This window comes from Ranitomeya imitator, chromosome 3 (genome assembly GCF_032444005.1).
Source record: "Ranitomeya imitator isolate aRanImi1 chromosome 3, aRanImi1.pri, whole genome shotgun sequence".
NCBI lineage: Eukaryota > Metazoa > Chordata > Amphibia > Anura > Dendrobatidae > Ranitomeya > Ranitomeya imitator.
Window position 1 is genome coordinate 754,544,687 of NC_091284.1, and position 15,726 is coordinate 754,560,412.

Genomic DNA, 15,726 nt, shown 5'->3' on the forward strand with positions numbered 1-15,726 from the left:
GCATTACTGAATGAGCCCTAAACAACTATTTACATTTCTGTCACATGTATAAAATAGATTTATTACGGTTTTGAGCTTTGTAATGTTAAAGTAGGAAATGCTAACTGTGCTAACATTAAGTGTCAGGTATGTGAGAAGTTATCATTGTGGAAATTCAGCTGGGAAGCAGGAGAGGATCTGAGAAGAGGAGCGAATGCACAAATTGGAAACACATGTTGGAGAAATGGCTCAGTAAAATGCAGAAGTGTCTCAGAAAATGTCTTATATTTTTTTTCTTATGATTAATACGGGCGTGTCATGGGAAAGAATTGTTGTACATAGGTTTCAGTGACATCTGCAGGTTTAGATCCAAGGTAAATCTATTTTTCTCCAATTCAGAGGGGTTGGTCTCAAGACAAGTCAAGACTCCGGTAGTCTCCCAATTCTGGGGTTCGTGTGATAACGCTACAGGGTTTCTTCACACTGAATTTTATGGCTGAGTTTTTGGAGCAGAAAATTTTCATGGTTTCTGCTTAGAAAAATCAGCAAAAAAAAGTGAACATAAAGGGCTCATTCAGACATGGGCTCACATCAGTCTGAGCACAGATTGGGTGCAGGTCTCCTAACCGGAGCATGCCCGCTTCGTGTATTTCTAGGAGTTCGGCAAGCTAGGATGAGCCGTGGCCAGACCGTACATGGCGGTCTGATCTCTGACCAAGATCCACGGATGTCTGCATGAGCGCCAGGTGTTCAGTTACTCTGCAGCGCCACCACAGGTAAAAGGAAGTATTTCACAAATCCAGTTAAAATCTGAGCATTGTACATATAATTTATAGATATATTAGGTCCTCCAGAGAGAAAGAAGCTCTTTGTAGTGTCCTTCCAGGGGCTAACCCTCAATATGGGAGCAACTGATATCAAAGGGGTTGTCCAGTCCAAATCGATAAGTCTGCAGTTACTCTTTGTGACTGCAGACTTATGAATACCCCCAGAGCGCACACTGTGAGCTGCAGGGATCCACCAGTTTCTGAGTCAGGACCGGCAGGTACGTATGGGTTATGCATACTCCAGGCCTGGACCCATCAAGTGGATGTAGCCTCGCTCCATATATTTGTATGGCTCCAAGGTCGCGCTCCAACTAGGAAGGGGGCTGTCCAGTGGGCGTGGTGACTAGAGGGCACGGCCTCGCGCCATACAAGTGTACAGAGAGCGAGGCTGCGCCCACTGGCCGCGAGTATGTAGAACGCATAGATACTCTCCGGTACTGGGCCAGAAAACAGTAAATCCCCTGCAGCGCACAGTGCGTCACACAGACTGACTGCAGACTTATTGATTTGGATTGGATAATCTCTAAAACTTAGAACTCCATAAAGTAATTAAAACAAAGTTTAAAACCTAACAATTCCTTTACATGGCTAAAACAACAAGACATAATGCCAGGCTCTAAAGTGCTAAAGAAAAAAAAAAGAAATGGTGTAGACTATGGCCCCAATTCATCAAGGTTGATGTTGATGAGGTGGCGTGTTGGAGTCAGAGGCGCCTAATTCATAAAAGGCACACATCTCATAATTAGGGTTGAGCGAAACAGATAGGCACTTTTCAAAAGTCGCCGACTTTTAGCAAGGTCGGGTTTCGTGAAACCCGACCCGATCCCACTCTGGGATCGGGGTCGGCGATCTCTAATGAAAAGTCGGGCTTCGTTATATATATATATATATATATATATATATATATATATATATATATATATATTTATTAACTTCAGCGCGATATAGCTTTTACCGGCTTTTCATTTCCCCTGCCAAAACCCGAAATGATATGAGACATTGTTTACATACAGTAAACCATGTCATATCCACCTTTTTTTGCATATTCCACACTACTAATGTTAGTAGTGTGTGTGTGCAAAATGTCAGCGCTCTAGCTCTTAAATTTAAGGGATATATCGCGGAAAAAATTGGTGTGGGCTCTCGCGCAATTTTCTCCGCCAGAGTGGTAAAGCCAGTGACTGAGGGCAGATATTAATAGCCTGGAGAGGGTCCATGGTTATTGCAACCCCCCCGGCTAAAAACATCTGCCCCCAGCCACCCCAGAAAAGGCACATCTGGAAGATGCGCCTATTCTGGCACTTGGCCACTCTCTTCCCACTCCCGTGTAGCGGTGGGATATGGGGAAATGAAGGGTTAATGCCACCTTGGTATTGTAAGGTGACATTAAGCCAAATAATGGAGAGGCATCAATTATGACACCTATCCATTATTAATCCAATTGTATGAAAGAGTTAAAAAAAAACACAAACACATTATTAAAAAGTCTTTTAATGAAATAAACACACCGTTTGTTTTAATATTTTATTGTACGCTCAATCCACTGGCTGAAGACCCTCGTTCTGTAACAAATAAAAAATAATAAACCAACAATATACATACCTTCCGTAGATCTGTAACGTCCCATGTTGTAAATCCATCTGAAGGGGTTAAAATATTTTACAGCCAGGAGCTCTGCTAATGCAGCGCTGCTCATGGCTGTAAAACCCAGGGGAATGAAGGTAATGTAAGTCAATGACCTATATTTACCTACATTCACGGTGATGCGCCCCCTGCTGGATGTCCCTGGAGCGTGGGAAAAGTTCCCAGGCTCGAGGTCATATGAGGACATCCAGCAGGGGGCGCATCACCGCGATTAAAGGTAACTACAGGTCATTGATCTACATTACCTTCATTCCCCGGGGTTTTACAGCCACGAGCAGCGCTGTATTAGCAGAGCCCCTGGCTGTAAAATATTTTAACCCCTTCAGATGGATTTACAACGTGGGACGTTACAGATCTACGGAAGGTATGTATATTGTTGGTTTATTATTCTTTATTTGTTACAGAGCGAGGGTCTTCAGGTGGATTGGCAGTACAATAAAATATTAAAACAACCTGTGTCTTTATTTCATTAAAATACTTTTTAATAATGTGTGTGTGTTTTACATTTAATGCAAATGGATTAATAATGGATAGGTGTCAGAATTGACACCTCTCCATTATTAATCTGGCTTAATGTCACCATACAATAGCAAGGTGACATTAACCCTTCATTACCCCATATCCCATCGCTACACAGGAGTGGGAAGAGAGTGGCCAAGTGTCAGAATAGGCACATCTTACAGATGTGCCTTTTCTGGGGTGACTGGGGGCAGATGTTTTTAGCCAGGGGGGGCCAAAAACCGTGGACCCTCTCTAAGCTATTAATATCTCCCCTCAGTCACTGGCTTTACTACTCTGGCGGAGAAAATTGCACGGGAGCCCACGCCAATTTTTTCAGCGATCTAACCCTTAAATTGTCTTTAACCCTTAAATTTAATAGCTTTCAGCAATTTAAGGGTTAAATCCCTGAAAAAATTTGCGTGGGCTCCTGCGCAATTTTCTCCGCCAGAGTGGCTGCTCGTGGCTGTATAACCCCGGGGAATGAAGGTAATGTAGGTCAATGACCTGTGGTTACCTTCATTCGCGGTGATGCGCCCCCTGCTGGATGTCCTCATATGACCTCGAGCCTGGGAACTTTTCCCACGCTCCAGGGACATCCAGCAGGGGGCGCATCACCGCGAATGAAGGTAAATATAGGTCATTGACCTACATTACCTTCATTCCCCGAGGTTTTACAGCCACGAGCAGCGCTGCATTAGCAGAGCTCCTGGCTGTAAAATATTTTAACCCTTTCAGATGGATTTACAACGTGGGACGTTACAGATCTACGGAAGGTATGTATATTGTTGGTTTATTATTTTTTATTTGTTACAGAACGAGGGTCTTCAGCCAGTGGATTGAGCGTACAATAAAATATTAAAACAAACGGTGTGTTTATTTCATTAAAAGACTTTTTAATAATGTGTTTGTGTTTTTTTTAACTCTTTCATACAATTGGATTAATAATGGATAGGTGTCATAATTGACGCCTCTCCATTATTAATCTGGCTTAATGTCACCTTATAATAGCAAGGTGGCATTAACCCTTCATTACCCCATATCCCACAGCTACACGGGAATGGGAAGAGAGTGGCCAAGTGCCAGAATAGGCGCATCTTACAGATGTGCCTTTTCTGGGGTGGCTGGGGGCAGATGTTTTTAGCCAGGGGGGGCCAAAAACTGTGGACCCTCTCTAAGCTATTAATATCTCCCCTCAGTCACTGGCTTTACTATTCTGGCGGAGAAAATTGCACGGGAGCCCACGCCAATTTTTTCAGCGATTTAACCCTTAAATTGTCTTTAACTCTTAAATTTAATTTAAGGGTTAAATCCCTGAAAAAATTGGCGTGGGCTCCTGCGCAATTTTCTCCGCCAGAGTGGCTGCTTGTGGCTGTGAAACCCCGGGGAATGAAGGTAATGTAGGTCAATGACCTGTGGTTACCTTCATTCGCGGTGATGCGCCCCCTGCTGGATGCCCTCATATGACCTCGAGCCTGGGAACTTTTCCCACGCTCCAGGGACATCCAGCAGGGGGCATCACCGCGAATGAAGGTAAATATAGGTCATTGACCTACATTACCTTCATTCCTCGGGGTTTTACAGCCACGAGCAGCGCTGCATTAGCAGAGCTCCTGGCTGTAAAATATTTTAACCCTTTCAGATGGATTTACAACGTGGGATGTTACAGATCTACGGAAGGTATGTATATTGTTGGTTTATTATTTATTTGTTACAGAACGAGGGTCTTCAGCCAGTGGATTGAGCGTACAATAAAATATTAAAACAAACGGTGTGTTTATTTCATTAAAAGACTTTTTAATAATGTGTTTGTGTTTTTTTTTAACTCGTTCATACAATTGGATTAATAATGGATAGGTGTCATAATTGACGCCTCTCCATTATTAATCTGGCTTAATGTCACCTTACAATAGCAAGGTGGCATTAACCCTTCATTACCCCATATCCCACCGCTACACGGGAATGGGAAGAGAGTGGCCAAGTGCCAGAATAGGCGCATCTTACAGATGTGCCTTTTCTGGGGTGGCTGGGGGCAGGTGTTTTTAGCCAGGAAGGGGCCAATAACCGTGGACCCTCTCCAGGCTATTAATATCTGCCCTCAGTCACTGGCTTTACTACTCTGGCGGAGAAAATTGCGCGGGAGCCCACGCCAATTTTTTCCGCGATTTAACCCTTAAATTTAAGAGCTAGAGCGCTGAAATTTTGCACATACACACTACTAACATTAGTAGTGTGGAATATGCAAAAAAAAATGGGGATATGACATGGTTCACTGTATGTAAACCATGTCTCATATGTCGGGTTTTGGCAGGAGAAATGAAAAGCCGGTAATTGAATTACCGGCCTTAAAGCTATATCGCCCTGAAGGAAATGTAAAAAAAAAAAAAACCCCATAGACTTTCATTGGGTTTCGAGTTTCGGCCGATCCCCGACCCCGACTTTTCAATAGGATCGGCCGATTTCACTCGACCCGACTTTTGAGAAAGTCGGGTTTCGTGAAACCCGACTCGACCCTAAAAAACTAAAAGTCGCTCACCCCTACTCATAATGAATCAGGTGCACCTTAAAAGTGGCATGTGCCTTCGTGCGTCGCGCCAGGAATCTCAAAGACTAGAGTAAGAGTTGTGGCTTACAGAACGCTACAACTCATCATGAATTAGAGGAGTTGGCATGGCCATGCAAAAACTGGCATGGACATTTCTGGCATAAACTCTGATGAATCGGGGCCAGGATTTTTTTGCCTGTCGAAAAAACACAAAGCTGATGGAACAGAAGCAAACAGCTGACATTTTAACGGACAGAAAAAGCCATTTAAAAGCATTAATTATTCAACCGAACGCGGCCTGGACCAATCAGAGAGCCGGGATTTCCAGGACAGACAGACAGAAACACAGACAGACAGAAAGACAGACAGACAGACAGACAGACGGAAAAACCCTTAGACAAATATATATATATATATATATATATATATATATATATATATATATTTGCACACACATATAGCTCTTGTCCTTTATTCACACATCCTCAATTGGTTATATTTGTTGATATATTCGTGCTGAAACGTAAATATTCAATTCTTATGTGAAATGGCACTGAGAAAGGTCTTCTCCCCTTCCCTACAACTGACTTAATATGGAGAGATATTTATAGCCAGAGAGCGGCAATGATATCTTATACGTTATCAGTCTCTAACTTTCTGAAAAGGTTGCCATTTTAACCAGTGTATTACAAACAGTACATTGTTGTACGCTCTGACTGCTATGGTGTCGCTGCGTGTTTGACCATCATTGTATAACGAATGTCAGATCCAAAGGTTAAAAAAAATAAAACACAAAAAAACTAACTTTCTGTAGAAATGAAAAAAGAATAAAATAAAACAAATGTATTTTCGATCCCCATCAAATCCAAAAAGGTTAATGCATGGTGACAAGTCCACTTTGAGTTTTGATAAGCTGCGACTGAGTGGAATGAAAATACATTTTACATTATAAATACATTTCGACTTCACAGAATACATTTGTGAAACCTCTTTACCTTCTCTACTGGGGATTCTAAGCCATGAATTCATCACACTGTTCGGCTGGGTATAATAAGGCCGCACAGTAGGTGATTTATAAATATATAATATGGCGGCAGATCTAGAACTAGGTCAGAGGAGCCGTATATTCCATTCCTACAGGCGAGCGCTGGTTAACCCTTTCCGTAGCGCGGCAGCAGACACCATCTGCACTATACAGCATGAACTTACCCAGCCTCAGGCACTGTCGCATTAAGCCACCAGAAGACATGTTTTTCTCCGCTTCAATCTCACTGAAATTCAGAGAGCTGGCGAAAACCAGGACATCCACCATGGCCATAAGCCGGCTGAGAAAAGTCACTGCGGTCTCCGAAGACATCCCCTGTGTCACTTCAATATTTTCCAGCTCAGTCTTAAAACAAAGTCACAGAAGAAAAAGAATAAAAAATGAGAATCTGATTCCATTACCATATCCACTCAGCCCAATTGTTGTGCCCACGCGTTATACAGAGGGGGGAGGTATGTACATGGCTAAAGACAGAATATATGAGCACAAGCATGTCACAAAAACACACATATAGTCCAGACACAGAATGTGCAGAGGAACTAAAGGAGCTGGGGACGACAATGTTATGGTTAAGACGGAATGGCAATAGAAATAAATGGCAAAGAACAATGTGCGCCTACATGCAAAGGAAGAGCAGATTTTATCCCATGGCAGGAAAGAAAAGCAAGTAGATAATAACAGTATTAATTTAGGTCACTAATGTTACAGGAATATATTTTTTGTGTGTTAAGTAATGATGTATAGCATACGTTCACACTTGCCTACTTGGCAGTAAGAATAGCAAAGTCTTCAGCGCTATTTTTGGTGTCAAAAACTCGGAACCCCAATTAGCAGTTAAAGAGCATAATGTCTGCTTGAGTTTCTCAGTATCGGTTTAAAGGGAATCTGTCAACAGGTTTGTGCTACCTTATCTGACAGAAGTATCATGTAGAGACAGAGATCCTGATTCTAGTGATATATCACTTAGCTTACTGGGTGCTGCAGTTGTGATACAGAGTTCTTAGATGTAGCATGTAGAACTCAAAAAGCTGCCCCCGCCCAAAACACTCATTGTATTGAAACAAGAGCACCCAGCCTCATAAGTGACACATCACTGAAATCAGTGTCTCTGCACCTACCTCATACAGTCCTCAGTTTACATAGCAAAATCCTGCTGACAAATTCACTTTAACTACATTCAAATGAATGGAATAGAGTTTCAATTACAGAAAGTTCGAAAACAAAATCTACAATGAGGCAATTTACATTTAATATAATAGTTAATCAGCTAACTCACAGATACGGGAGAGTAAAAGTCTATATGACATTGGAACTAAACCATATTCAACTATACCATACAAGGTCGGACTGGTCCACCTGGACACCTGAGAATTCTCTGGTGGGTCCCCAAGCAGGACATAGAGGGGGCCTGCCACTTTCAACTCAGACACACATTCAGTTAAAATGTATTGCTCTATCACCGTCATGATAGGCCGCCGTCCTAGCACAGGCAGGAGGATGACGTGTGTGTTACTGTGTCGCAGGCAGCGCATGATGTCAGCATCATGTGACGCCAGCGACTGGCAAACTCACATCAGCTGCCGGCCTCTGCTAGATCACCAGTCATTTTAACATGAGCCCACTGGATTTCCAAGATGAGGACATGGCGCCCCCAGAGTGCAGGCAGGCAAGAGGGTTTTTCCCCCCATCCCCCCTTCTACCACCGTGGATGTGGCATGTTGATGGCCAGGCCAAGAGACCTAGGGGGAACAGACATGGCCAAGGCTCCTAAGTCCCTTGGCCCTGGCTGTGCCCCCCAATGTCCCTTGGACCTGGTTGTGCCCCACAATGTCCCTTGGCACTGGTAATGGTCCCTTGGCCCACATGTGCATCACATGTACATGCACACTTTACACTATACACAGTGCTCCTGTGAATAATGTCACTTGTGATCACTGTATTACCTGTACATTGACACTATATACAGAGCTCCTGTGAATAATGTCACTGGTGATCACTGTATTATCTGTACACTATACACAGAACTCCTGTATGTAATGTCACTGGTGATCACTGTATTACCTGTACATTGACACTATATACAGAGCTCCTGTGAATAATGTCACTGGTGATCACTGTATTATCTGTACACTATACACAGAACTCCTGTGTGTAATGTCACTGGTGATCACTGTATTACCTGTACATTGACACTATATACAGAGCTCCTGTGAATAATGTCACTGGTGATCACTGTATTATCTGTACACTATACACAGAACTCCTGTGTGTAATGTCACTGGTGATCACTGTATTACCTGTACACTGACTATATACAGAGCTCCTGTGTATAAGGTCACCGGTGATCACTGTATTACCTGTACGCTTACACTATATACAGATTTCCTGTGTATAATATCACTGGTTATTACTGCATTACCTGTACAGGCACTATATACAGTGCTTCTGTATATAATGTCACCAGTGATCACTGTATCACTTGTACACCGGCTATATATATATATATATATATATATATATATATATATATATATATCTCCTGTGTATAATGTCACCCGCGATCACTGTGCACTACAGAGCTCCTGTGTATGTATATCACCGATGATAACTGTATTACCTTTAAACTGAAACTGTATACAAAGCTCCTGTATATAATGCCACCGGTGACCACTGTATTACTTGTACACTGATTTTATATATATATATATATATATATATATATATATATATATATATATATAGAGTTGGTGGAACACAAAACGTCATATGGCTTCTTCTACAAAGTGATTTTATACCACACATTCTACACAAAATATTAGATTATGCTGTGAATTATTTGCTTCATCATACTCATTTACGGATTGCTTTTCTCTATATATATATGATTTCAGAATTCTGCTGGTTTCCTGTCCGCTAAGAACATGGCACTACGGGAATTAATGGGATGCTGCCTAGTAGTATTAAGTGATCAGTATACAACATGCTGAAGAATGAATCGCGCAGGAGAGAAACACTAACGGTAAATATCTTAATACGCTGGGACAAAAATGATGTGCCTGTGCCCTCAGCCAATATGGCATCCAAGACCCAAAGCACAGTAATAGTGAGATAAAATATAGGAATACTTCCAGACTAGTTAAGTATTATTTGCATGGTGCTGTCTACAAAGTAAATGCTTAAAGGGAATCTGCAAACAGGATTTCACTTCCCTAACTATTTATATGCAAGTGTAGCCCTTTCAAAGACAAGTCCATCAATATCTTTACATCGCCAGGCAGGAGAAATCAGTATTTGGATTGATATGTTTATCAGGCTGAAGAACTATGGTTGCTCTGAAGCCTCTGTCACTCCAGCTCTATTCCCCGCCCAGAGCCGCCTACCACTGCTTGACTGATGGCTCCTTTGCCTGAAGCCACACAGTATAGAGTCTGTAAGTCAAGCAGAAGGAGGTGGCACTGAGCGAGTAATAGAGCTGGAGTGACCAAGGATTAAGATCTACAGCCTCATTTGCATATTAGAGCTAACAATGATTTATCTGTAATGGAGGAACGAACTGAACATGTAAAGATTAGTGATGAGCGAATATACTCGTTACTCGAGATTTCTCGAGCACGCTCGGGGGTCCTCCGAGTATTTTTTAGTGCTCAGAGATTTCTTTTTTCTTGCTGCAGCTGAATGATTTACATCTGTTAGCCAGCATAAGTACATGTGGGGGTTGCCTTGTTGCTGGGGAATCACCACATGTAATCAAGCTGGCTAAGAGATGTAAATCATTCAGCTACAGCAAGAAAAACGAAATCTCCGAGCACTAAAAAATACTCGGAGGACCCCCGAGCATGCTCGAGAAATCTCGAGTAATGAGTATATTCGCTCATCACTAGTAAAGGTATTGCTGGACTTGTCTGAGAAAGAGCTACATGAACAGGTATATAGTTTGAAGGGTGAAATTCTGCTGATAGATTCCCTTTAAAGCGGCCACGTGGATCATTCCATAGACACATATCAATCTAAGGCTCTGAAATAGTTGCTTTTTTTTTTTTAAAAAAAGGAAGCTAAAAAAATGGGAAAAATAAGTAGCTAAGAAATGGGGAGTAAAGGGAATCCACTAATGATCTATTGTAATTCAGATAAGTGCCGTCAGCTCAGGAACAGCTTTATTATGAGGGAAAATAACTTTTTTTCAGCACGTGACTGCATGTATGCAAATCACATAATTGATCATATGACTATCTGCCAACACGATTCAGACTTCCGCATTCACATGGAGTGACTGCAGACTTTCACCAGAAGAGTGGACAAACCCTTTAAGACATTCACAAGATTTTCCAGATCAGGACACTAAAATCAATGGAGAGAACCATAAAAACATTCATTTATTTTGAGACTTTGTTACTCATTATCATGCGGAGTTGGCTGTCAGTCAGTGCTGTGGCACGGTTACAGCCGACACTCACTATATATTCACCAGTGACTGTAGCTTCACTTGCCCACCAAAAATGAATGGAAGTCCGAGGCTGCCGGAAGAAATAAAGTGCATTTCCTCACGGCAGTGAACGTGTAATCAGAAAATGACTTGTTTAAAGAGGTTGACAACCAACGGCAAACGTTCATCTAGCACCACAGCCTGCCGAATACAGACTGCAATGAGCACACGGTTAGGATACAGCTCTGCTAGCCGGTTCAAGCAGTCACAATTGGAATACTTGCGATCAAGTGCCGACAAGCTTCTCTCACCAGAAAGGCGCATACTTGTGGTCAAGTGACCACCGCTCACATAAGATAGCAGAATTGTATCCTGACGGAGTGAGTGTACACACTGTTAATATTATTCAATCCTTACCTGAAATTCGCCCCAAATTCTAAATCAAGTTTAATGGTAAATGTATATAAATGTGTGTATATACAGTATATATATCTACTATATAATTGTCTAAGGGTTACTTCCGTCTTTCTGTCTGTCTGTCACGGATATTCATTGGTCGCGGCCTCTGTCTGTCATGGAATCCAAGTCGCTGATTGGTCTCGCCAGCTGCCTGTCATGGCTGCCACGACCAAACAGCGACGGCCACAGTCCGATTAGTCCCTCCCTACTCCCCTGCAGTCGGCGCCCGCTCCATACTCCCTGCAGTCACTGTGTTATGCCGCGGGTAACTCACTCCGTTACCGCCGCTATTAACCCTGTGTGACCAAGTTTTTACTATTGATGCTGCCTATGCAGCGTCAATAGTAAAAACGTCTAATGTTAAAAATGATAAAAATAAAAAAATCATTATATACTCACCTTTCGCGACGTTCCGGTGACCGCTCCATGCAAGCGGCAGGTTCCAGGGCCAAGGTTGGTATGTGAGAAGGACCTGCCATGACGTCACGGTCATGTGACCGAACTACAACGGGCCCTCGAAAGGTGAGTATATGTTTATTTTTTATCTGGGCAATATACTACGTAGCTGGGCAATATACTACGTGGCTGGGCAATATACTACGTGGCTGGGCAATATACTACGTGGCTGGGCAATATACTACGTGGCTGGGCAATATACTACGTGGCTGGGCAATATACTATGTGGCTGGGCAATATACTATGTGGCTGGGCAATATACTACGTGGACATGCATATTCTAGAATACCCGATGCGTTAGAATCGGGCCACCATCTAATATACATATATACACACACACACACACATATATATATATATATATATATATATGTGTGTGTGTGTGTATATATAACGTCATGGCAGGTCCTTCTCGAGCAGGCACACAGGGCCTGTGATGATGTCGCGGTCACATGACCATGACGTCATGGCAGGTCCTTCTCCCATACCAACCTTGGCCCTGGAACCTGCCGCTTGCGTGGAGCAGTCACCGGAGCATCGCGAAAGGTGAGTATATAATGATTTTTTATTTTTAACATTTTTACCATTTGCTGTTTATAGTTAATAGTAAAAACTTGGTCACACAGGGTTAATAGCGGCGGTAACAGAGTGCGTTACCTGCGGCATAACGCCGTCCGTTACCGCTGGCATTAACCCTGTGTGAGCGGTGACTGCGGGGAGTATGGAGCGGGCACCGGGCGCTGACTGCAGGGGAGGGACTAATCGGACTGTGGCCGTCGCTGATTGGTCGCGGCAGCCATGACAGGCATCTGGCGAGATCAATCAGCGACTTGGATTCCATGACAGACAGAGGCCGCGACCAATTAATATCCGTGACAGACAGAAGGACACACAGACAAAGACGGAAGTGGTCACGGCAGCCATGACAGGCAGCTGGCGAGACCAATCAGTGACTTGGATTCCATGACAGACAGAGGCCGCGACCAATGAATATCCGTGACAGACAGAAGGACAGACAAAGACGGAAGTGACCCTTAGACAATTATATAGTAGATATATTTCTTTTTAAAGCTCGAAAAAGTTGATGATATGAAGAATAAGAAAAATTATTACAAATTCTTGCCTCGTATTCTTTAGTAACCCAGTGCTAACCTTTGATATCACGCTTCTAGGCTTTTTAATGCGACTCAAGCAGGTGCATGCTGCCTGAGTTTTCAGGCACACTGCCACCCTACCAAGCCTCCAGACAAACTTAGTTCTGGTACAGGCTACATCTAGGTGCAAGCCTGCCAACTTGGCTCTGCTCTTCCTAAGTGTTATCCACACACTCGGCTCTGCTATCACAAGTGGTATATTGCCAACCTGGTTCCAAGGTCTTGTCTGCTCTGCTACATCAAGGTGCTGGTCTGTTAAGCCACAATGTTATTTGCCATTCCAGCTCTGCAATTCCTAGGTGCCATCCTGCATACTGAGCTTTTGTACCAAACTGATCTACGTACCGCCTAACATATCCAGCTCTTCTGGTGTTTGCCATTCCATGTATCATCCAGCATGTAAGACGCTCTTTCGTGTGCTGTCCTGTCCGTCATACTCAATTCTATCGTTCCACATGACGTCTCACCTACCCAACTCCGCTACATCAAAGCCTCCTCGCCCTGACCTACCGCTTCGTGAATCAGCCTCACTAGAAGAGCAATAACATAAGCTTAGTGACCAGTGTGAAAATTGAAGGTGTTCTAATATATTTTTATACATATAGTGAAATTGTAATTAGAAAAAAGGTCTAAAATAAAAAAAACAACAATAATTAAACAGAAAAACCAGCTTCAAACACCAAGCCATTTCCTTTTATTAATACTGTGCTCATGCTACATAGTGGCTGCATCCATTGGACTTATGTAACAGGTGATGTAAAGGATCGCAACAACGGAGAACATCTGCAAAACATTATTTTATAGGATATTTTCCTGAATGCATTCATTTGCCTTCTGAAACGCTGATTTACATACACCTAAGGCTCAGAGCACAAAACACTCAATAATATATACCTTCTTTTAAAGATGAGTAGCCATGAAAAGTAAAATCTCAAAAGAGGGGGACAGAAGACAAGTGAGCGCTCTCCGCACATGGATGCCTGCTGATTCCGGCATGTCGGGCCTCACTAACACAGATCTCCAGTTTCTGACACTATGTACTGAATACCATAGGGGACAGATTGCTGAAAAATATATTATCTGTCATGTCACTGGCGATCTGCCACATGGAGGGAAGATCATTATACAATATGGCTCTGAATGATGTAACTTTCTTCTTGTAGAAAGATACAAAGTTATGAGAAAATATAGATGTGCGAATTCACAAGTGCGCACTATATACATTATATACACAATACAAAAATGGCCATACGCAATGCAAAATAGAAATATTAAGGGAGTATGCCAGCAGGTTTCTAAAAAATTACCTTAATGCTGGAATAGTAGATCCAGTAGGGAAAAGTCCTTACGCTATATTTCTCCATGTTCCTTAATCCACTTCTGCCTTTGGCTAAAAAAAACTATTTGGGATTCCAGCCTTAAAAAGCATCAGTCACCAAGTGTTTGCTCCCCATCTCAGAGCAGCATGATGTAGGTGCAGAGACCCAGATTCCAGCGATGTGTCACTTACTGGGTTGTTTGCTGCAGTTTTGATAAAATCCCAGATCAAGCAGTACTCTTCTGAATGCTGAGCTCTGTATAATTACACCCCCACCACTGTGTTAGCTTTTTGTGTACACTGTGCATAGGCAGAAATCTGCCAATCAGTGGTGAGGATGAGGTAATACAGAGCTCATGCATATGCTTGACTACTTAGCAACAGAGTTACAAGTCCTCAAATGATAAGATCAGTGTTTTATCAGCAGTTCATTATCAAAACTACAGAAGGCAGTCCAGTAAGTGACACATCGCAGGAATTAGGTTCTCTTGCCCTACATTATGATGCTCTCAGATTAGGCAGCATAAACCTGTTGACAGAATCCCTTTCTTACCAGATAAGTAGGGATCTTATCGCTGAACCTCCATATATGCAAAGATTGGGGAGTCATTGTCTAGCCTCAAAGATTGGGGAGTCATGATCTAGCGTCAAAAATTGGGGAGTCATGATCTAGCCTCAAAGATTGGGGAGTCACGATCTAGCCTCAAAGATTGGGGAGTCATGATCTAGCCTCAAAGATTGGGGAGTCATGATCTAGCCTCAATGATTGGGGAGTCATGATCTACTCTCAAAGATTGGGGAGTCACGATCTAGCCTCAAAGATTGGGGAGTCATAATCTACCCTCAAAGATTGGGGAGTCACGATCTAGCGTCAAAGATTGGGGAGTCATGATCTACCATCAAAGATTGGGGAGTCATGATCTACCCTCAAAGATTGGGGAGTCATGATCTAGCGTCAAAAATTGGGGAGTCATGATCTAGCCTCAAAGATTGGGGAGTCACGATCTAGCCTCAAAGATTGGGGAGTCACGATCTAGCGTCAAAGATTGGGAAGTCACGATCTAGCCTCAAAGATTGGGGAGTCATGATCTAGCCTCAAAGATTGGGGAGTCATGATCTACCCTCAAAGATTGGGGAGTCACGATCTAGCGTCAAAGATTGGGAAGTCAAGATCTAGCCTCAAAGATTGGGGAGTCATGATCTACCCTCAAAGATTGGGGAGTCACGATCTAGCGTCAAAGATTGGGGAGTCATGATCTACCATCAAAGATTGGGGAGTCATGATCTAGCATCAAAAATTGGGGAGTCATGATCTAGCCTCAAAGATTGGGGAGTCACGATCTAGCCTCAAAGATTGGGGAGTCACGATCTAGCGTCA

At 42.8% G+C, this 15,726-nt stretch overlaps 1 protein-coding gene across 7 annotated transcripts in view; it reads right to left on the reverse strand.

The window, feature by feature from the left end:
* NBEA (neurobeachin) overlaps nt 1–15,726 on the reverse strand; it is an 899,093-nt gene that overhangs the window by 473,211 nt on the left and 410,156 nt on the right. For all 7 annotated transcript variants that reach the window (XM_069758980.1, XM_069758976.1, XM_069758974.1 and 4 more), the window contains one exon: nt 6,703–6,883. In XM_069758980.1, the coding sequence (XP_069615081.1) occupies nt 6,703–6,883 (181 nt within the window). The remainder of the gene's footprint in view (nt 1–6,702; nt 6,884–15,726) is intronic.